This window comes from Ambystoma mexicanum, chromosome 10 (assembly GCF_040938575.1).
Source record: "Ambystoma mexicanum isolate Mex_15411 chromosome 10, UKY_AmexF1_1, whole genome shotgun sequence".
Lineage (NCBI taxonomy): Eukaryota > Metazoa > Chordata > Amphibia > Caudata > Ambystomatidae > Ambystoma > Ambystoma mexicanum.
Window position 1 is genome coordinate 313,384,575 of NC_090932.1, and position 22,934 is coordinate 313,407,508.

Sequence of the window (22,934 nt, forward strand, 5' to 3'; positions counted from 1 at the left end):
AACACTGAAATTTAGAAAATACTATGTTATTAACACGCTTTAAAAAAAAAAAAGTTGCGACATCCAAACTACCTATTATTGTCCAATAGCTAACAAGTGATAGGTTGGCTTGACAAGAGTCACTGCATTTAACATGGGTCTACTAGGCTAGGTTAGAAAGCTAGACCACTCAGACGGAGATTTTCATTTCATTTACAATCTTATAAATCCGTACTGACTTCTTCATCCCAAACAGCATTCTCGACTTAACGTTGCTGCGGAGAGACATCCAGGGGAAGCCCCCAGACAGCCTCTCAACACCTAGGGCCTCATTACGACCTTGGCGCTAAGTGGTTAACGGCGCCGAAAAACGCTGCAGCGCCGTTAACCACTTAGCGCCTTACTACGAGGTCCCTTTGCGGGACCCGACCTGAACGGCTGGTCTAGACCAGCCGTTAAAGTAGGGACCCGCAAAGGGACTCTCGAGGTAAGTACGGTACTGCAATTTGCGGTACCGTACTTACCGCCTTCCCCAGTCCCATTGAGCCCTATGGGGCAAAAATGGGAATGGGGAAGGGGCGATGTTCAATGGGGAATTACCGCCCGCCAACCTTGGAAAAGGGTGGTAATTCCCCATTGAACATTGGTGGACTCGTTACAACACCGGCACAACCATGGTGCTAATAGCGCCATGGTTTAGCGCCGGTGTTGTAATGATGGCCCTAGTGTCAGTTTGGCAAGTCTTCAGCACTGTCCTGCAGGTAACACTGTGCCCTAAACAGTTAGTAAATAAACACTGTTCTTAACACGCGTAGTCTGGCCTCAGTGGTTAACATATCTAAATTAGCGCAGTCCTTAAAATCAAACAGATCTGGAATGAGCACACGATCACTTACAAACCAAATTGCAGATTTTGACTTAATGAACGTCCATGTACACATGTCAAAGGCATATTCCCGATATTTTGCTATGGCATTGCCCAGCATGTTATGTTAAATTATTGGGATTTATATTGGCACCGCGGCCATTTTCATTGTCTCAAAGCGCTCTTAGGTTTGTGGCAGTTTGCAGCCTTGCCAAGCAGTGGGGCAGATCCAGCTGTTAAAATGCAGCACATCAAGGGAATATAGAAAGAAAATGTCCTAGCGACTCACTGGAACACATTTGCCAGAGTTAATTTTGAATCCCTTTTTGGTACGTTTTTGTGCCAAGTAAAAGGCTAAAAACACAAAAAAACTTGAGCCAGGAAATCAAAGACTTCCATAGATTTCTGTGGCCCTCATTACGACCCTGGCGGAGGACCATGGTGCAATTTGCACCATGGTCCATGGCGCAGAGCTGCCAACTCCGCCATGGGGGTTGGCGGACTTACCGCCCCATTCCGACCTTGGCGGGGCGGTAAGTCCCCAATCCCCATTTACCCTTCCCCATTCCCATTTTTGCCCCATAGGGTATAATGGGAGTGGGGAAGGCGTTAATTACGCCACCGTAAATTACGGTGGCGTAATTAACAACAGGTCCCGTAGCGCCATGGATTTTTCCGCCCGGAAAAACCAGGCGAAAAAACCACCATGGCGCTACGGGAACTCGTAGTAAGGCGGAAAGGTACGCCATGCATTACGCTGGCGTAAAACCCTTTCCGCCAGGGTCGTAATGAGGGCCTGTGTGTTTAAAATATGACACCCAGTTGTTCCAGCTTAGAAGCATTCATAAACAGGGAGAACTCTACTTGTTTTTTTTTACCTCATGATTGATTTCTGTTTTTTTGGTCGTGGGCGTTGTTTACTCCCCAGATTTTAAAGGGGAGAGCATTTGACTTCCAAAAAAAGGAATGGCTGCCACATTTTTAGCCTTGGAATGTTATGACATCCCCACCCAAAGCTACTTGCACTTGCGGTAAAGTTCTGACCTGTGGGTCCTTTTGTGAGCTGGTGGAAGCAGGCATCACTGGAAAGAGAGTCCTGGCCCTCAGGAAACTTACATTGTATACATATACTTTGTGGCCACAATCTGAATTGATCACTTATAAGAAAAAAGGGGGGTTGTGCTATTGGTCATTAAACAATCATTCACCAGGCCCCCACTTATAGTGGGAATTGAGGCTGGTTGGGAACCCTGATTACAATCACAAGGTTGCCTCTGTTCAAACATGTTGCCGGCCGCCACATCAGTGGCGGGGCTGCCACATTAAACATTTGCATGCTCTTAGTTATGTTATGTCCAGTGATCCAGACAAGAGTAAAAATGAAATTCCAATTCCCAATGGGAGTATTTCATAAGCGAATAAAAATGTTGTAACTGGAAAACGGAAATGTTCTTGTAATAATTATTCCTTTGCACCTAGTTATTCATACACATTAAAATATACATGTTTACTTCTTCCAATCAGGCGGTACTAATAATAGTAGCTTCTTCCTGTAGTACTATGTGCATTACTGGTCCAAACATACCCAGGGAGCAGAAGGTCTTACTTGTCTGTTTCCTATTTTTTGTTGGGAGTCGTTTTACTTCCTATTTTTATTTTGTGGGCGTTTTTGCCTATTTTTAGGGAGTAAAAGTTGGGGTAAGCCCCTTATCTGTAGGGCTGGTTATGTTATGGATTTTATAAAGCATTCACACAAGGGCATCTTGGCGCTGGGAGCAACAGGAAAGGACAAGCTAGGATAAAAGATCTAGAAAATAAAAGTTTTTAACGCCCTGTGAAATAGCAAATGATTATCAATGACTCGTAGAGTTAGGGTAGAGAGAATTCCACAAATTCACTGCGGCCACAGAAAAAGCATGCACTCCCACCCAGGAAAGCTTATAAGTGGGTACCTGGATGAGAGTGGCTTTTTGCGAGTGCAGGGGTCAGGCTGGAACACAAGGACGAAATGTATGCTGTAGATATTCTGCACCAACGATGTAAACGCTTGATGCACAATACATAAAGAATTAAACTGGAGCAGTTTCGCAAATAGCTGCCAGTATAAGGACGCTGTACTGGAGAAATGTGAGCCTTCAAGGAAGAAACTGTAGCAAGTCGGGCCGCTGGGTTTTGCAAGATTTCAAGGCAGATGAACAGGAAAAACAAGGCTGTGCCAGGTACAGAGCATTACAATAATCCACAATACCAAGCACCAACACAGCCACCACTGGAGCCCGTAGATGCAAAGGAAGAAAACAAATTACCTTCTGCAAAATCTTCAGCTGAAAGTGACCAGACTGTCAGACTGCATTCACTTGGGGCACAGAGGACAAAGGTGAATATAACTTCACACTCAAGTCCTTGAACACAGAAACAGGGCCAGGCAAGGGGCCGATTGCAAAAGGCCAGAAAGCTGAAGACCATAGGGCAGATGCACATGGAGTGCCCGCAACCATAACTTCGGTCTTATCCCCGTTCAGCTTGAGCCAATTGTCGGCCATCCTGCCACCCACCGCTTCCAGGCAACCCCTCAGCTGAGACGCAGTATCCTAATTAGCATTTTTCACATGAGCATAGGAGTAGCAACGGAAACCATGGGAGTGAAAAAGGGCGACAAGTGGGTGGGTGAATATAGATGTTAATTAGAACAGAGGATAGCACCAACCTCTGAGGAACTCCTCAGGTTAAGGGGGCAGGTCATGAACGAAAAGGCATCAAAGAGAGAGACTGAGTACGATAAGTGAGAAACGACCGAAACCAGGTGTGGTGTGGTCGATCCTATCAAATGCCACTGTTAGATCTAATAAAAACAGCGCACCCACACCACCCTGATCAGAGAGACGATACACATCATCAGAATCGTCCAAAAATGTTGACCTGGGAAATGCGATGGCCGAAATTTTTTTTTACCCCCATTACACCACATATATATGTGGCGGGTTTAGAGTATAATATTAATATGGGGGGGGCTGCGGCGAGTCTCCCCCCGCATATATATGTGGTATAAAGGGTTAAAAAAAAGTCTGCATTTTCGGCCGTCACAATAATCACCTAGATCCCACATTTTCTACTACTGAAACATGCACACTCTCAGTCCCCTGCCCAGGATGAAAGCCTGACTGAAAGGGGTTGAAGAAATGAAGCTCTTTGCTGGGCTTGATTTCAGATGTGAATTCAGGTTTGAATCCCAGAAACCATTGACTACCTGGCTATAGCTGGTCCTAGCAACCAAAGTCTTTGCTCACCAAGGCAGGTAGAAGCCATGATCATATATGGCCACAGCAGTATCCTTTTCAATGTCTCATGAGAATAAGGCCTGCATGTTGGACTTTATGATGCAATTTGGATTGGGGTCTCTGGTAGGGCCCCACCCGCCCAAGATACATCAGGTTGAACCCCTTAGCCTCACTCGGAAGGCTGCTACCAACCAGCGTAGACCACACAGCTAGCCGTATGAGAAGGTTTGCACACAATGTTCACTACATGTAGGGCCCTCAGGGTCCTTTCGAGCAAATACAATATTTACGTCTATGATGAGCCCTCAGATGAGGACTCATCAAGAAAAAAGTCAGGTAAACTGGCCCAAAAGAAGTGACCAATGCATAGGACTCCCAGCAAATTGGCAACATGGGACTGTCAGTCTCAAAGCTTCCATCGCAGGTACAACTGCATTGCCTCCAAATGTGTAAATCAATGCAAGTGTCTTCAGAAAGCACAGCTGAAGACTTGTTAACTATGACCTAATGCCAATTTAGTAAACTTGCAGGCAGAGGTAGTAAAAATGGGCAACCACCTTAAGATGCCTCCCAGTTTGAAAGAAAAGGACAACTTATGAAATAATGGTGACCCACATATCTAATTTGACACTTAGAAGCATATAACAACAATGTATACTTTGTACAAAAATCTAAAATATAAATGAATACAAAATGAAGTGAGTTCTCACTGGTGGCATTGCGCGCAACATCATATTCAGAGAGTAACAGAGGAATTTTGGGGATTTTGCACATGGGTTGCAGCATCTAATACCACTTAGCAAATATTATTCAAATGGAACTTACAGGGCAACACCTTCGAACACACCTTTTCATGCAGAAATTGGGCATCTAATTCCTACTAAGTGTCTAAAACAAACAGCAGCCTGATTAGTGGGGCACAAATCAGAGATCGACCTGCCCATGGCACTATCTGTTCCTAGATCCAGAACAATTGTCCAGACAATACCCAGCCCACTGTGTATATGCGATATAATAAGACCACACGAGTGGAACACGGTATCCAGTCATTTTATTGCAAACAAAACAGAGTGGTACATAAAAGAGCGGACAAAAACACTGAAAAGATTTTAAAATATATAAAGCGTAGTGGGGTAAGGGGTTAAAATGGATCGGGGTGGGTTTGGGGTGGCTTTAAAAGGGTGGGAAAAAAAGGGGATTTGGGCGACCCCCCAAATAAAAAATAAAAAGAAATTCAGTGTTTTTCAGTGTTTTGTCTGCAATTAAATTTACCACTCTGTAACTGTGGTCGGTAAGATCACATCTAACAGTGGAACACTGGTGGGTTGGGTACCATACAGGTAAAAGTACTGGTTGGTAACAATTTCTGATCAGGGTGTGGCCGCCTTGCTGATTAAATATGCAAGATTTAATACAAGACCTCGATAATGTTTACAAAAGGTGTTGGAGCCCCCTATCGCGAACAAACATGGCTCAAATAGCCTGTTCTAAGGAATATATTCCACTCCTACGGGTCTAAAGCCAGGTTTTAGTTAATTTCACCCTTCACAGAGGAGACCTCAATAATGTTCGCTGGTCTAAAGCATTGTTTTCAATTCTGTGCTTTTTGATAATTCGCTTATCCAACTTTTGCTGACTGCAACTCCCACTTTAACTCTAGTTTTCACGTTGTTTCGGAAGATATAATGTTGGGTTGTCTTTACCTCTACTTTGATGTACCTTGTTAAAAAAAACATTATTCATTTCAAAAACTCCACCAACAGCTTCTCGCCCTTTGGAAGGTCCTCTTTGATATCAAACTTCTGAAGTTAATTGGCTTGTCCACAATACTTAACAATGGTTTTAAGTCTACTTAGGAAGTAGGCCTAACATAATTCTCAGAGGCTTAATTGTACAGCCTAGAGGAAAAGAGCTTGTCATACTGTTTGGAGGTAGCACCAAGGAAAGATATATATAAATACGTCACTGGTTTCACGAAATCACTCTTTTTAAAGAGAATTACAATGGGCCTCATTACGACCCTGGCGGAAAGTTACCGCCAGGGCCGTGACTTTACCGCCATGGTGCTAACTACGTTAACACCATGGCGGTAAGGGGATTTACCGCCCCATTCCGACCTTGGCGGGGCGGTAAATCCCCAATCCCCATTTACCCTTCCCCATTCCCATTTTTGCCCCATAGGGCATAATGGGAGTGGGGAAGGCGTTAATTACGCCACCGTAAATTACGGTGGCGTAATTAACACCAAGTTCCCTTACCGCCATGGATTTTTACACCCGCTAGAAGCAGGTGTAAAATCCGCCATGGCAGAAAGGGAACTCGTGATTGGCGGTAAGGGTTCGGCGCAGCTAACGATGGCGCTAACCCCTTACCGCCAGGGTCGTAATGAGGCCCAATGATACCATTCCTCTATGACAACTGAATCAGTGTAGTGTCCAGGGTGGCACAACAGACCACAGTCACAAACAGGATCCAAATGACTGAGTCACTTCTTTAAATGTCTTCCCTCGATAAAGTGCGATCCTGACGTTCTCAAGAGATCGAAGTGAACATGTCTCGGGGTTAGTACTGGAGGCTCAACGATCAATTCTGAGGGAACACAAGGAGGCTGCCCGAATGCAGGAGGGGTGTTTCGATATAACATACTAAAACGCTCACCCCATGCAGTTGCTGGAAAACTGGAATATGGCAGTACATAGTTAGCAGAAAGCCCACAAGCAGCTAATTACCAACATGGCTATTTGATTAAATGCAAGGCGAGTTGCTAGTAGCACCAATGGTGCTACTGGTGATTCCTTCTAATTACTGTCAAGACAGCTTTTACATGCTTTTTTCTAACTTATTCTCCTAATCCGTGCAGCTTTTACATTAGTCAAGAGGACTGGGTCCTTTATTCTGCATGTCATATTAAAGCATGCTTGGTGTTCTCCTGGTTTAGCTCCCATCCTATTGTATGTGCCTTAGAGACAAGTGGAAAAATGAATTGAACCAAATTCTTAAACGATTCACCCTTCTGTACATTACTTGGGTTGGTCATACCAATGGTAACCGGTTACTGGGAGAAGTGACAACGTCTTGGGTCACTTCATGTAGATCTTGGATGACCCAGTTTACAGCTCTTTCCCCACACCGATTCCCAAATCTGGAAAAAAGCAGGTCCTCGCAGTAGAATTAGGACCAGGCCGGCAAGAAAATGCAAACTCAGTGGTAATTGATTACAGGCGGTTGATTATGTGAAGAAGTACCCTATGATGGCAGACCAGTAGTGCAGCAAATCCTCTGATTCCCAAAGCTTACTGTATGCTCAGGAGGCATAGCGGTAGTGCACTGGTCTTAGTAGAATAACTGATCAAAAAGCAACCGTTTTTTCTTGCTCTTATTTCCACATTTCATTTGGCCAAACTATGGGCCTCATTACACGGAAGGCGGTAATCCAGGGTGCTATTAGCACCCTGGACCATGCCGGTAAATTACCGGCACCGCCTTGGCGGAAAGGGGATTTACCGCCCCATTCCAAGGTTGGAGGGGCGGTAAATCCCCTTTCCGCCATTGCCCTTCCCCATTCCCATTTCTGCCCCATAGGGCTCTATGGGAATGGGGAAGGCGCTAATTACGGCACCGCAATTTTGCGGTGCCGTAATTAGCTCCGAGGTCCCTTAGCGGGTTGGTACTTAACGCCTGCAAGAAGCAGGCGTTAATTCCTCCAACCCGCAAAGGGACCTCGTAGTACGGCGGTAAGGGTTAACGGTCACCGTTGCCATTAACGGTGACCGTTAACCCTTACCGCCGTCCGTGTAATGAGGCCCTATGACTCCGAAGGACTCCAGGGGTTTTCCAGGATGATGTTTTTGATGCAACGTTAACATTTTTCAGTTCCATTGCATTTTTCTAAAACTATAGGGAGACTTCTGGTATTCACCATTTTCTTCTTCAATTATGCTTCCACCATCAGTTTTATTTTCTGTTTTTTTCTTTTTTTTGTAAACTTACTTTCATTTGGCTTTCATTAATGATGCACCCAGAAAATGGGCAATGATAACAATTTAACTAAAAAGACGTGTCACCAGATGAATTTGTAGAATAGGACAGGAATTCCAAATTGGTACATAGTTTGCAATTTGTTGGGTGTTGCTAAGCTGTTTCTCAGCCATACTTTTAGTTCTCTGCACCATTCACTGATGTAATTTTCTCTCAAACTGTTTGGGGATTCTGTTTAGATCTTTATTGACTTTTGACTTATGAAACACTACCAAATTGTGTGCATGCCATTGGGGTGTGCTACCCAGTGCACAGTACCCAGGTCTGTGACTTTGTGACTGTGCTCTATTTTTAGCTTACTGCTGTTCTACACCCAAAACCGATTTTACAACTAATTAACATTACAGCAGGTTCACCACTATGCAACCATCTAGGTCCAACATAGCAAAAGGTATAAGTAGACAATTTAATACACCTTTCTGAGAGTTGGTAACAATTGTTCATATTGAGACAGACTGTGTGGAAGGAAGATCAGACTGGAGGGTGGAGGCACTGTATATCTCCTTTCACAAATTGTGCCCCTTGACCAAGTGCCTCTGAATATGTGTATACATTAGGCGATGGGACTCCTAAGCCAGGTAACTCAATGGCAATGTTCTGTATTGCAATTATTCGAACATTCGTTAATTTTAAACTTCTTATGTTGATTGTACAGAATATAGTCCTGTGGGTTGTGCGCTTTAATACTTCAATTTCTGGCTGAAATGGAACACACAGAACTAACATCACAGTACCAGTTGTGAAGATTCAAAGCCCAGATGAGATCTGAGACTGGAGACATTGTTTATGCCTTTCCTCCATTTCATCTACTTCTTCCCATTATGGGTCATCTGATGCGTGTGTAGACCAATATGTAACCTCTTCTATGGTTAGTGTTCCAAGTTGGGTAAGTGAGATCTCTGATGCTGTTCCAGGTTTGACGCCTGCTTAAAGTACTCACCACAATTCATGCACTTTATCACTTATATGGTTTCTCCCCAGAATGAATCATTTCATGTTGATAAAGGTATGAACGTAGGGTAAAGCTTTTCTCACAATGGTTACAGTGGTACGGCTTCACTCCAGAATGTATCCTCTGATGTGCATTCAGGTCTGACCTCAGAGAAAAGCTTTTTTGGCAATCAACACACTCGTGGGGCTTTTCCATAAAATGAATCCTCTGATGACTTTTCAGATTTGAGCTGCGACTGAAGCTCCTTTTGCACTCTGTACACTTATATGGCTTCACCCCAGTATGGAAAATCTGATGTGTGTACAGATTGGAGACCTGAGAGAAACTTCTATTACACTCTGGACACTGGTACGGCTTCTCTCCAGTATGAATTCTCTGATGTGTTTTCAAATTTGAACTCTGAGTGAAGCTTTTCTCGCACTCTGTGCACTTGTATGGTTTCTCCCCAGTATGGATCCTTTGATGCTTAGACAGATCGATGTGGCGAATGAAGCTCTTCTCACACTCTGTACACTGATATGGTCTTTTTTCTGTGTGGGATTTCTTATGTTGCTTTAGGGTGGATGGTTGTGTAAAGTGCTTACCACACTCTGTGCACTCATAGGGCTTTTTCTCAATATGGATTTCCTGATGTCTCATAAGAGCAGGAAGGTGGCTAAAGTTTTTCAAGCATTTCATACATTTATGAGCTGTCCTTCCTGTGTGTAACCTCTTGTGTATGATTAGACTGCTCTTGTTGGGGAAGCCCTTCCCACAGTCGCTACAGGCAAACGCTTTTTCCTCCATGTGGATCTTCAGATGTTTAATGAGTTGGGAGTGCTGGATAAAGCTATTTTTACAGTATGTGCATTTATAAGGACCCTTTTTATAGTGACATCTCTGGTGTGTAAGGAAGCGGGATGGATTTGTGAAGCTTTTCCCACATTCTGCACAAATGCAGGGCATGTGACACTCTTGTGAGCGGGGTGATCTGTTAACCAGCCAAGGCGAGTGACCTTTCTCATTCTCCAAAGGTTTCCTCTTCTTTCTCTGGATATTCCATCTTCTAGGGCTTATTTGCAGACTCTTTGTGCTGGAAATATTACTGTTTTCTGTTGAAAAAAGTAGACATTTTGCGTATTACTTTATGTAATGGCGCAGATTAAGGGTGAATCAAAGGAGTGCATAACTTAAATGTTCGCCACTTGCAACAGTAACATGCATGGTGATTCTGTGTATTTATTAGCAAATTGTCCTTTGGATTTGCAAACCTCCCATAAACAAAATTTAAAAAAATCATAAAAATGAATACTTACAAAACAAGTGAATAGCAACTGGACTGGCCTGTTTGCAAACACCAAAAAGGGTTTGTGGTTCGAGAGAGGTCGGCTGCACACCCTCTTATAACAGCTCATAGACTCTTGTGCCAAGCATTCCACACAGTATATATAACACCATAATGGGGACACCATGCCTTTATAAGTATGGGACCTCAAGATGTTACAGAAAGATATATATTGCATACCATGCATGAACCGGTTGTTCCCTGCTTTAGAGCCCACACAGACATCAGGGGCTCTCAAGAAATCCATGTGTGACCTCATCCTGGACCCACTCATGCAAAGGCAGGGCTCAGAAACCTCCCACATGGTTCATGAAAAGAGTTCATGTAAAACTGCAGTCCTCTCAGGCGCTGCCACTGGCATTTGCTTCACAAGCACTGCAGACACCAGCAAAGTAGGAAATACTAAATCACCTACCCTCCGCTTATTGAACATTTTGAAAACGGGCCTCAGCATATCACATGTCTCACAGACCCATGCAAACCACAGCAAAGACATATATCAAATCCAAAATCATAGACAAGCCTTTTAAACACTAGGTTTGCCCCCTCTCACCCTCCCAGCCTGGCTGAATTAATGAGCTCAGCTGACTATATGACCACAGCCAATCCGAATGATTCACCAATTTGCCAACACAGATGCAGACCCTTACAGAGAGTTCAGACCAGGGTGAGGGCATACAGGGCTATATAAGCACAGGCTCTCAATCAGAAGGTGTTGGTGTCTGCAGTAGAGCTGTTGACAAGAGTTTCTCGGTGGTGTGAGAAACCTGAGGGTACTCTCCCAGGAAAGACCTCCAGAATCCCTTATTCATGTGGCCGGGGACAGGCTGCCGCTCTCAGATCCCAACCCTGGGGGTGGACGAGCGAGGGAGGATCACATGGGTGGGGAGCCCGGGGTTATGCGTGGGGGAATATCCAAGGTGAGACACAGTATTATGCCGAAGAAAGGGACGAGGAAGACGAGCTTCCTTTAGCTTTTATTGGTTGCACCAACTCAACCTCCCTTTCACCTAAAATATCTCCCTTATTGAAATCCATGGAACCCTCCATATCTGTAGATACCATAGGAGCTCAAACCCTGTTGCACTCAAACCTACAACTCCCAGAATTGTTCGTCTTCACATCCTTCTGGTTATTCTTTTCCAAACACCCAGTCTACTAGGACAAAACACAACGGTTCCCACAATCCCCCTTGTTTATTTCAAGATAGTAACCCCGCTCATTCCCGTCTGTCTCACAAATCCTATCAATCTCACCCTTCCATGTTTAACAAACCCCCTGGTACAAAAGCTATAATTCCATACAACACCTTTTCCTCATCCTACCACGCAGAACATTTAGAAACTCTACCTCTCCCCTTTTCCAACACCAATACTTTCTCCCGATATAAAAGACAACAGACTAATGCAAAACCTGTTTAGCCGACATGTCCCAACCCAAAGGTCAGGCAAAGTCAGGCAATAGACAAGAATCACACACACCTGATGGCCCTTTCCTTTCCTCACAGGGATAAAAGGTGGAGCACAAGAGCACAGGGCGAGCAAGGCAGTCCGCATGACGTGAGAGCTAACTCAGCACGGCAGTTCAAGAGGAAGAGAAAGATTGCACAGACCGAGAGGGTGACAAGGAGAGAAGCGACCTTGCCCCTTCTGACCAAGGCCGTGAATCCTACAGAGAAGGAATCATAAGACCACAAACAATAGCCAGCGTGTTTTGACAAAGATCTATATGGTACTCATGACCCTTCTCTGATGATAACCAATCCGGGGAAGGACGCTGGTCTCGGTGGTACCGACCTTGACTCCAAGGATAGAGAAAGGCAAGCGGTTCATCACAACTGGTGAGTCGAGGGGAGAATCGATAAGAAACTGAACAGTGTTGAACGTAGAGTAACCAACGGCTAATTTGAACTTTGAAAGAATTAAAGATACGATTGAGGAAAGAGGGGGAAAACCTGTAAGAGAGGAGGCCAGCACCAGTGGGAGCTCAAGCAAGAAACTCTGGGCAATTACCCAATGGTCGAAACTACTGCATCCAGAAGCCCTTGGGAAGAGGCGTAAAGAGGTCAAAGTGGTCATAAAGGGGTCTTGTAAAATCCTCTGTACCGTCAAAAGTCTTTGGCCTACAGATTTTGTCAGGCTCCAGTTCTACCACCCCCTTCTCCTGACCTGATTCCTCTGAGGTTAGTCCCTGAAGAGTTGCCTTAGTCTTCCTTTGGCTCTTCTTCTTCGTAGAAGTCTTGACCTTGGGTACTCGAGCCTTCCGTTCGTGTAAATAAGGTCTGGCCCCTCCGCAGGCCACCTTGGCATAGATGGAGACCTGTCCTCTGGGGATCCCAGGGCGCCAGCCTTGATACCAGGGAAAAAGCCCGAAGGCAGAAAAAACCCTAGTCCATAGATGGGTTCCACAAGAGTTGGCACAGATTTCAATGCACAAAGTCCAAACGAAAATAGATGGTTCAGGGTAAATATGCTCCAGACTAGAGATGAAATAGTTTTGATAGAACTCCAATGACCGAATGGTAGTAGGAAAACATAAGCAGAAGGGAATAAAAAGGATATGAAGGAAACTAGAAGGAATGAGATCAGGAGAACAAGTACGAGGAAGAAAAAATAAAAAATGCAGTAGATAGAAGGTAAAGAGAAAATAAAAGAGGAAAGGAAACTAAGACTTGTAAGAGAAGAGCGGAGGCTAGGTAAAATTAATCAAAGCAAGAGGAGTCAGGGAGCATAGGAAGAAGGAAGACCTGCCGAGAGAGAGAAAGTTTGGAACGGTTAGGCACGGCGAAATATAGATGCCGCCGAGGAGAGTGAAAGAAAACAGGTCGAGCGCGGTAACCACTCGCGACCCAGCAGGTACTCTGCAAGAAACAAGATTGCAGCAGGAGGCGCTGGAAACCAAGAAGGCAAGATCACAGGTAAGTAAACAAACAAAAAAAAGAAAACAAGGTGTACGCAGCAGGCGAAAGGCGACGCCGGTTGCAACGTGCGTAACGGCAGACGCCTGAGAAAGGACAGCACCAGAATAACAGTGCGAGTGAAAGTCTGCTGAGGGAGCGGGAAAGAAAGTAATAGAAGGAGAAAACAAGCAGACTGAAGCTGAAGAAGGAACATGGGGATAGCAGGAACGAAGGCACTAGCGGGTAATCACTGGAAGGTAGAAATGACAGTAGAACAAGGTACGAGCGTTGAAACTAGAAAAAACAGATACAACGCACCAGCTTGTGGGCGGAGTCGGGATTTAAAGGAACATCCGTCATATTGGGTGAGGACTAGAACGTCTCACTGAGAAAGTCAAAACCTCCACCGGTTCCAGAACTTCCAACCACAGTTCCTGACAGTATACCCCCGTCTCCTCGGGGGGTCCCCGGGTTTGCCCAGGTGGAGTTGATGAAATCTCCTTATCAGCCGAGGGGCATGGATGTGGCTCACCGGTTCCCAGGATCTTTCCTCCACTGGATATCCTTTCCAGTGGACCAGGTAGTGTAACCGACCTTTATGATATCTGGAATCAACCAGGTAAGCCACTTCATATTCCTCAGGAACCTGGTTTACCTGTGCACGACCCTTGTGGACAGGTCTTTGGAACGGGTCTTCCTTATATTCCTTAAGTAGGGAGACGTGGAAGACAGGATGCACCTTCTTGAGATAGTCTGGAAGTTTGAGGTTATAGGGCACTGGGTTAATCTGTTGCAAAATAGGGAAAGGCCCAAGAAAACGTGAGGAGAATTTTCCTGTATGAACCCATCTTGGTAGGAATCTGGTGGATAACCAGACTGATTGCCCTACTCCCCACCTTGGATTGGAACTTCTGTTCTTATTTGCCCATCTCTTTTGTGTTTGTTGGCTGGCCTGGTGTGCTTTCTTTACAAGTTCCTGTACTTCATGTAAATCCTGCAATACACCGTCCAAAGCAGGGATCTTGGTAGATGGAGAGCTGAGGCAGGGCAGATGTTGGGGATAGAACCCATAAGTACAGAAAAAGGACTCATCTGAATTGACGTATGCAGGGCATTATTATAGGCAAATTCAGCTTGTGGAAGGTAACAATACCAACTTTCTTGTTGTGGACTACAGAAGCATCTCAGGTATTGCTCCAGGCTGGCATTTAATTTTTCAGTCTGTCCATTACTCTGCGGGTGATAACCCGAGAGTGAGGCCCAGAATTTGGACATAAACTGAGGACCCCGATCAGATACTATCGTCCGGGGTTACCCATGCAGGCGAACTATATCCTAGAGAAAAACAGCCGCAGTCTCTGAGGCTGAAGGTATTTGTTTGAAGGCAGAAAAGTGTGCCAGTTTACTGAATGAGTCAATTTTCACCATGATCACTGTCATACCTTCTGACGGGGGAAGATCGACTATAAAGTCTGTTGAAATATGCTCCCAAGGACGTTCCGGTAAGGAATGCTGCTGCAGTAGACCTAAAGGTTTACCGGTTCGATGTTTGTTAGACGCACAAACAGAACAAGTAGAAACATACTGGTATGCATCCTTTCTTTGCTGTGGCCACCAAAAACTCCTCCGCAGTAGTTCATAAGTCTTCCTAATACCAGGATGTCCCGTTAAGGGAGAATCATGACACTAGGAAAGGACTTATTTCTGGAGCTTCTTGGTGTGAATGAAGAGAGCCCCTTCATGGTAAAACAACCGATCTCTACCTTGAATGACCGTGGATGGGAGCTCGGTGCAGGCCTGATACTGTGGGATTAAATCCTTGAGGAAGGAAACCGTAGATGCTACAATCTTGAGATCAGGGAAGGCCAGATAATGTCCTTCGTAAACCCCAGAACTGTCACCTAAGCTCCTTGACAAGGCATCACCCTTCTTGTTTTCTGTACCAGGAATGTAAGCTATTAGAAAATCAAACTGCAGGACAAAATAGGCCCACCTGGCATGTCGTGCATTAGTACATTCCATTTGCTGTAAAACTCGAAGGTTACAGTGGTCTGTTCAGATTACAAAGCAGTGAGCAGCTCCTTGTAGGAGATGGCGCCACTATTGGCAGGCCAACTTGATGGCCAATAACTCCCTTTCAAGGACAGAATAATTGTGTTCACTGCTAGTAAGGGTTTTAGAGTAATATGCCACCAGGTTTTCGTAATCATCTTCTGATTTCTGGAGTAAGATGGCCCCCACTGCACCTATAGAAGCATCTGTCTCCAGAATGTAAGGTTTAGTCTGATCAGGCTGAACCAAGATGGGAGCTGTAGAGAAACACTTCTTAAGGGCTAGGAATGCCTTCTGCGGTTCCTCTCCAAAGGCAAACTTGACACCCTTCTTTAATAGAGAAGTGAGAGGAAGCACTGTGTTAGAGAAGTTGGGAATGAACCTTCGATAGAAGTTAGCCAAACCTAGGAAACTTTGTAGCTCCTTGATGTTGCCTGGTTCTGTCCATTCTCTGATTGCCTTAACCTTCATGGGGTCCATCTCTATACCCTTCCTGGACAGAATGAAACCCAGGTAGGACACAGAAGTGGATTCGAACTGGCATTTTTCTGGTTTTACCAGCAATTGATGTTCCTGAAGACGCTGTAACACCCTTCTGACCATTAACCTGTGCTCAGCTAGCATTTTGGAGAAAACCAAGATGTTGTCGAGGTACACCACGACTGACAGAAACAACATGTCCGCAAATACCTTCTCCATGTATCTCTGGAAAATCGCTGGTGCGCTTACAAGACCAAACAGCATCACCTTATATTCAAAGAGTCCAAAGGGGGTGCGGAACGCCGTTTTCCATTCGTCCCCTTGACTTATTCTTAAGAGGTGATAAGCGCCTCCTAAGTCAAGCTTGGTGAAGTATACCGCCTCTTGTACAGCCTCCCGAATGTCCCGTATCAGTGGCATGGGATATCTGTCCCTGATAGTCACCTTGTTTAACCCTCTGTAGTCGATACACGGGCGTAATTCTGGGGAATCTTTCTTCGGAATGAAGAATAAGGAGGCCCCACAAGAGGATTTAGACTCTTGGATGAGCCCGTTTTGCAGATTTGCTTCAAGGTAGTCTCGCAGAGCACTCCTTTCAGGGAGTGACAAAGGGTACATGCGCCCAAAGGGTATCACTGCATCCGGGACCAAGTCTATGCCACAGTCTTCTGCCCTATGTGGATGTAATTCGCGGGGAAGAATGTCCAGGAATACATCCGAAAAGTCTTGCTATTGGATTGGGATCGAAGCTACTACTACTGGACTGAGGGCGGAACATGCTTCCTTAGAGGATTCCTGGATAGTGGAGGTGGAAGGCAGGTTCAAGCAATTCGATTCACAGAAGAGTGAATTGAAGTTCACTCTATTGGCCTTCCAGTCAATGTGAGGGTTATGTCTCCTCAACCAGGGGATCCCTATAACCAAAGGAAAGTGGGCTGCTCTGATCTGATCGAATACTAAATATTCTTCATGGTGACCTAACCTCATCTTCAAGGGTACTGTCTCTCTAGTTATAGGTCCAGAGGACAAAGGCCTTCCGTCCACCCCTTCTACAGGGATCAGAGTAGCCTTGGGTCTCGTGGACACAAGGTGTTCTGCTGCCCAATTTGAGTCCATGAAATTGCCTGCTGCTCCGCAGTCTAACATGACGTACACATCTGTGGGACCTGAGTTGGAAATCCATAGATTGACTCGGAACACCATTAGACTGCTCTCCTCAGAATAATTAATGGTTCTTGAGTGGTTGCAAGGGTACTTGGTGTTTCCCCCGAAACTTCCCTTGCAGTAGATCGGGGGCTGGAGTTTTCCTTCCGTCGGGGAGGTACTTCAGGGCAGTCTCTTAGTAAGTGCTTCGAAGAGCCACAATACATACACAATCCGGCATCTCGCCTCCGTCTGCGTTCTTCTGGCGTGAGAGGCCCTTGGGTGGATCCAATCTGCATTGGTTCGTCGGGAGTGGGTGTTGACCTGGTTGTAGGTGAGGAAGAAGGTAGACTGAGAGCCTGAGGAGTGTTTCGAAGTTGCCTTCCTTCTTGTCGCCGTTCCAACAAGCGGAACTCTATCTGAAGAGACAAGGTCATCAATTCTTGACACAATACTGATTGGGTGACTCTTGCAAGTTCATCCTTGAAACTCGTCATGGAGACCTCTCCTAAATATTGTCTGTTGGGAAGAATCCGGCCAGTCTGCCTTAGCTGGTAATCTCTGGAAGCGGGAAATATATGTTTGGACATCAGTGTTCCCCTGTTTAACATCCAGAATTGCTTCAAGAGAAGAGTAGAAAACTTCGGGTCCGTCAAATCTTTCTTTGAACGCCTCAATAAAATGATGGTAGTCATTCAAGGAAGGGTCATTACTGGTGACTAATGGGGTAGCCCAGGATAGAGCGTTGCCGGTGAGATTAACGATAATGAAACCGTCTCTTGATCTAGCCGTCTCATAAGCATGAGGTCGAAAGGCAAAATACACCTGGCATGCATCAAGAAACTCCTTAAGCCCTCCCGGATGACGTCATATTTGCCAAAGGAGAGGGGCATAGCCGGTAGATCCCCGCGATCGTCTCGGTGCAATACCACCTGTTGTCGAAGAGCGATATTCTCCGTTCTCAAGGCTTGAACTTCAGCAGTTAGGTTCTGCATTGCTGCAACAAGGTCTTGGTACTGTTCCAAAGAAGCCATTGTGGAGATTGGGCGTTGTATGCTGTCAGGCTCCAGGTCTACCACCCCCTTCTCCTCACCTGATTCCTCTGAGGTTAGTCCCTGAAGAATTGCCTTAGTCTTCCTCTGGCTCTTCTTCTTTGTAGAAGCCGTGACCTTGGGTACTTGAGCCTTCCGTTCGTGTAAATAAGGTCTGGCCCCTCCGGAGGCCACCTTGGCAGAGATGGAGAACTGTCCTCGAGGGATCCCAGGGGGCCAGCCTTGATACCAGGGAAAAAGCCCGAAGGCAGAAAAAACCCTAGTCCATAGATGGGTTCCACAAGAGTTGGCAAAGATTTCAATGCACAAAGTCAAAAAGAAAATAGATGGTTCAGGGTAAATATGTTCCAGACTAGAGATGAAATAGTTTTTATAGAACTCCAATGACTGAATGGTAGAAGGAAAACATAAGCAGAAGGGAATAAAAAGGATATGAAGGAAACTAGAAGGAATGAGATAACGAGAACAAGTACGAGGAAGAAAGAATAAGAAATGCAGTAGATAGAAGGTAAAGAGAAAATAAAAGAGGAAAGGAAACTAAGACTCGTGAGAGAAGAGTGGAGGCTAGGCAAAATTAATTAAAACAAGAGGAGTCGGGGAGCATAGGAAGAAGGAAGACTTGCCGAGAGAGAGAAAGTTTGGAACGGTTAGGCACGGCGAAATATTTACGCCGCCGAGGAGAGTGAAAGAAAACAGGTAGGGCGCGGTAACCACTCGCGACCCAGCGGGTACTCTGCAAGAAACAAGATTGGCGCAGGAGGCGCTGGAAACCAAGAAGGCAAGATCACAGGTAAGTAAACAAACAAAAAAAGAAAACAAGGTGTACGCAACAGGCGAAAGGCGACGCCGGTTGCAACATGCGTAACAGCAGATGCCTGAGAAAGGACAGAACCATAATAACAGTGCGAGCAAAAGTCCGCCGAGGGAGCGGGAAAGAAAGCAATAGAAGGAGAAAACAAGCAGACTGAAGCTGAAGAAGGAACACAGGGATAGCAGGAACGAAGGCACTAGCGGGTAATCACTGGAAGGTAGAAACGACAGTAGAACAAGCTACGAGCTTTGAAACTAGAAAAAACAGATACAAGGCACCAGCTTTTGGGCAGAGTCAGGATTTAAAGGAACTTCCGCCATATTGGGTGAGGACTAGAACGTCTCACTGAGAAAGTCAAAACCTCCACCGGTTCCAGAACTTCCAAGCACAGTTCCTGACAGATTTATTGCAAAGTTAAGGGAAATGAATCCTGCTTGGTGAAATGAGCGAATGAACAGTGTGTTAAAGTTTGCAAGAAGTGAACCTTGCAGAGGGATGCTAGGGAGACGGGATGAAGTTTAAAGTCTCAGAGTGAACTGTTTGGTAAAAGGCTGGCAACAGTGAACTCGGCGGCAGGATGCTAACAAAAAGGGGCAAAGTCCCAAAGTACAGGGAACTGTTTGAAGAAGTTGGTGAAAGTGAACCCGGAAGAGGGAAGTCGACAATCAGAGACAAAGCCTGAAGTATGGTTTAAAAAGACATTAAGACTCATGAAAGTAAGAGATCTTGGAATACCAGGGGCAGTGAATTGTCTGTCTTGTCAAGTGGGTCTGAACCCGGTCAAGGGAGATCCAGAGGTGAAAAGTCATCAACCAAAGATCATTGAGAAAGGAACTGTTCAATTGATTTGTTGAATATGGTACGTGAGGAGTCGGCGCCCGGAAGAGGGGGAACCAGGGGTGAAGCCATCACTCAACGTGAACTGTGGAAAATAACTTTTTGTTTGTGTTTGTTTGTTGGATACATCAGGCCTCGAAGGCAAGAGACTTCTTAATGCACAGAGACTTTACCATCGAAGAGCCTGATATCTGGAATGGAACTGTGTACTCAGGCTAAGAGAGCACAAGCGTGTGCTGTGCTCCAAGGTCTCTCCTTGTCCCGAGCTGAAAATGTAGAGAAGGGAAACCCCTGGCGATCACATCCTGACTTATTATTTGTAACACTTCTTTTCCTTATTGAAACCCTATCCAACACTCTTTCTATAATTAGTTGCAAGGAATTGGCAATAGGTTTTCTTTAGTATAGCCCCCTTTTACTTTGACACAACACCACTAGGACTGCCTTATTTTTCTTTTGATGGTCGATGCTTACTCCCATCTTAGACTTCGGTTTAGCTTAGGTGTATTTCCACCGGGCATTCATTGTTCACCAAACACCCTTGAACTGTGATCACTTGTGTCTGTCTTTACTGTTGCCACCATGGGTTCCTTACAGTGGTTGGAGAGACATCGTGTGGAAAAGTAGGGACCTTAGACAGGAGAAGGAGGAGCCTGGAAAGTAGATGAGGTTAGGTAAAAGAAGAACTCTATAGAGGAGGTTGGAATTAGGAGGGAGGGGAAAGTTATAAAGGATATTAAGGAAGTGGTTGGACAAAGTAAGGTGGTAGCAAGAAAACAGCAGCTGTTGGTGGTCCTAGTAAGTAAGGTGAAGGTTAAAGAACATCAACAGGAGGTGTTTAAAAAAAGGAAGTTTGAGATAGGAGAGCATGATCAGGCTGGTTTGTGACAGGTTGGAGAACATCTCCCACAGGTGGAAGAAAGTATAAAATGAAGGTTGGGATACATCGGCAGGCGGTATTGGAGAGAACAAGGAGGAAGTTGGAGTACATCAGAATGAATGGTGGGGGAAACAGAAGGAGGGTGGTAAGCATTAGCAACAGGTGGTGGAAAAACAGAAGAAGTAGGCTTCTAACCAGGAGGAGGAATACACCAGTCAGGAGGGGCTGGACCTTATGCTGGGAGAGGGAAGGAGGCTATGGTTCAGTGTTGAAAAAAAGGCCAAGACCAGAAAAGAGGTGTTGAGATTAGAATAGGCTCCTCAACTATTGTAATGCTTCTTGCAAGACTCCTCTAGTTTTCAAAGTGTTTGAGAGCAAGACCCCAGCACTTACAAGACTATTTGGGAAGCAAAGACCAAGCCCACAAACAGACTATTTGTTTATGGGACACTATGAGCAAACACATGCACTCTCACAAAATCATTAGTACAACCTATGCTAATGTAGTAGTTACATATACGATATTCTCTCGATTTGGGATGAAATGGAAATTAAATGCGTAGTTTATAGATCATTTCTTAACCATAATAACTCTGGCATACAATTAGTGGGCCATATTGGCATAGTACACCATTTTTGGACTCTTGATTTATATCAAGAGTAATAAGATACAGACACGGACTTACTGTAAACTGACAGAGCTCAACTCCACCTTCTTTGCCACAAATTGTCACAGTAAATGTAATGTAATAAATATACCTATTGGAGAACACATTAGGCCACATATGAATTGTAGCACATGAAAAAACATAATCAAAACTGAATTCCATTTGAACGACAACAAATTAAGACAGAGGCGATATACCAGGGCAGGCAACTAAAAAAGGTATGAACACAACTAGAAATGAGTAACCTTTTCACAGGGTTCAAAAACAGCAAGAAAAATGAAATGCTGAGTGGAACAAAGTTACATTTATTACAAGATACTCTAATCAAAGTAATACATTATTTGGTATTTTGAACAAACATTAGCATATATTAAATATAGATGAGGGCATTTAGCAATATATTAATAAAAGCCTGCAATTGGTCAGAAGGCACTATCATTGCGTAATAAACTTTGTGCACATTTTATGAAAACAGGTACGTTCACCTACCTGGTAGGGGCCTGGCCAACAAATTATCATTATAGATCCTATTGAAATAAACACAATAACAACAGCAATTCATTACAGAGCATCATAAATAATTAATTAATCAGTCAACCAACTACAGGGCAATAATGAAATTACAGACCACTCACAGTGCATTGGTTACCCTCCTACACCACCCTTGATTGCAGCTCTGTACATTTCTTTGAGTTTGTGCTGCTCCAGCCTGATTTTTCTGTCTTTCGTCGCAGGCCAATAATATAGTACCATACCCACCCAAGCCAACCGCCTCCTGGTCCCCTCCTTTGCTCATTCTGTGTCCTCATTCTGACAACTCGAGTCATATATAACCATTTTCTTCTGCCACCCTACTTGCACCTTTGTCCTGCAGTCCAATCTGCAACCTCCCCATCAACCTCCTTAGACGCCACCTGGCAAGCAGGGGGTACCCTCCCTGCTCCTGCCCCACTCATCTGTCCATCTCCAGGCTAGCACCCTCTAGTGGCTCAGTCTCCCTGCCCCCCTCGACAAACATCTCCTCATGTGTGAAGTTGCAGTTTGCACGTTCCGGCCCCTTCCTGGAGTACACTAAGCTCTATTGTGAGAGTGTTAGCTCAGATCATCTTAAAGAGTGCTCTGCCAAATTCCAGACACTTCCCTAGAAATCTGCCTCAAAAAACAAACGAACAAGTAACAATAACCAAAAACAAACTTCTAAACTCAGTACGGTAAATTATTCCATCCACCAACTATTCAACGTGGCTTTCCGCTGTCCTCTGGGGTCATTTTCACCACCCTTGCAAATTCCTGCTTCCCTTAACTGCCCCCAACCGTCAGTGACCCACCTGGGCTGCTTACATGCCCACAGGAACTTTCTCACCTTGAAAAACGACCTCTTTATCTCACGCCCTAAATATCAGCCGCTCATAAGACGCTACATTGGCCATCTCCTGTTCCCAAGCACTTAACTCTGGGGCTGAATCAGACTTCCACATTCTCAAGATCACCTGCCTTGCTACCATCAGCGTTGTGCTCAGCCACATCCCATCCTCCCTGGCTAGATGCAGCAATTGCAACATATCTAGCAAGATGCATAATCTCGGCTTCACGCGGGTGGCATACCATAATATGTTCTGTATCTCTTCCCATACCCCTGCCCAAAACCCTTGCACCTTCTAACCGTACCACAGGAT

At 45.0% G+C, this 22,934-nt stretch overlaps 1 protein-coding gene across 6 annotated transcripts in view; it reads right to left on the bottom strand.

Annotated features, from left to right (window-relative positions):
• Positions 1-7,895: 7,895 nt before the first annotated feature.
• The window catches only part of LOC138491400 (zinc finger protein 883-like), a 209,402-nt gene continuing 194,363 nt past the window's right edge, over positions 7,896-22,934 (bottom strand). For all 6 annotated transcript variants that reach the window (XM_069617910.1, XM_069617911.1, XM_069617908.1 and 3 more), the window contains one exon: positions 7,896-10,203. In XM_069617910.1, coding sequence (XP_069474011.1) covers positions 9,119-10,203 — 1,085 coding nt within the window. In that variant the 3' untranslated portion in view covers positions 7,896-9,118. The remainder of the gene's footprint in view (positions 10,204-22,934) is intronic.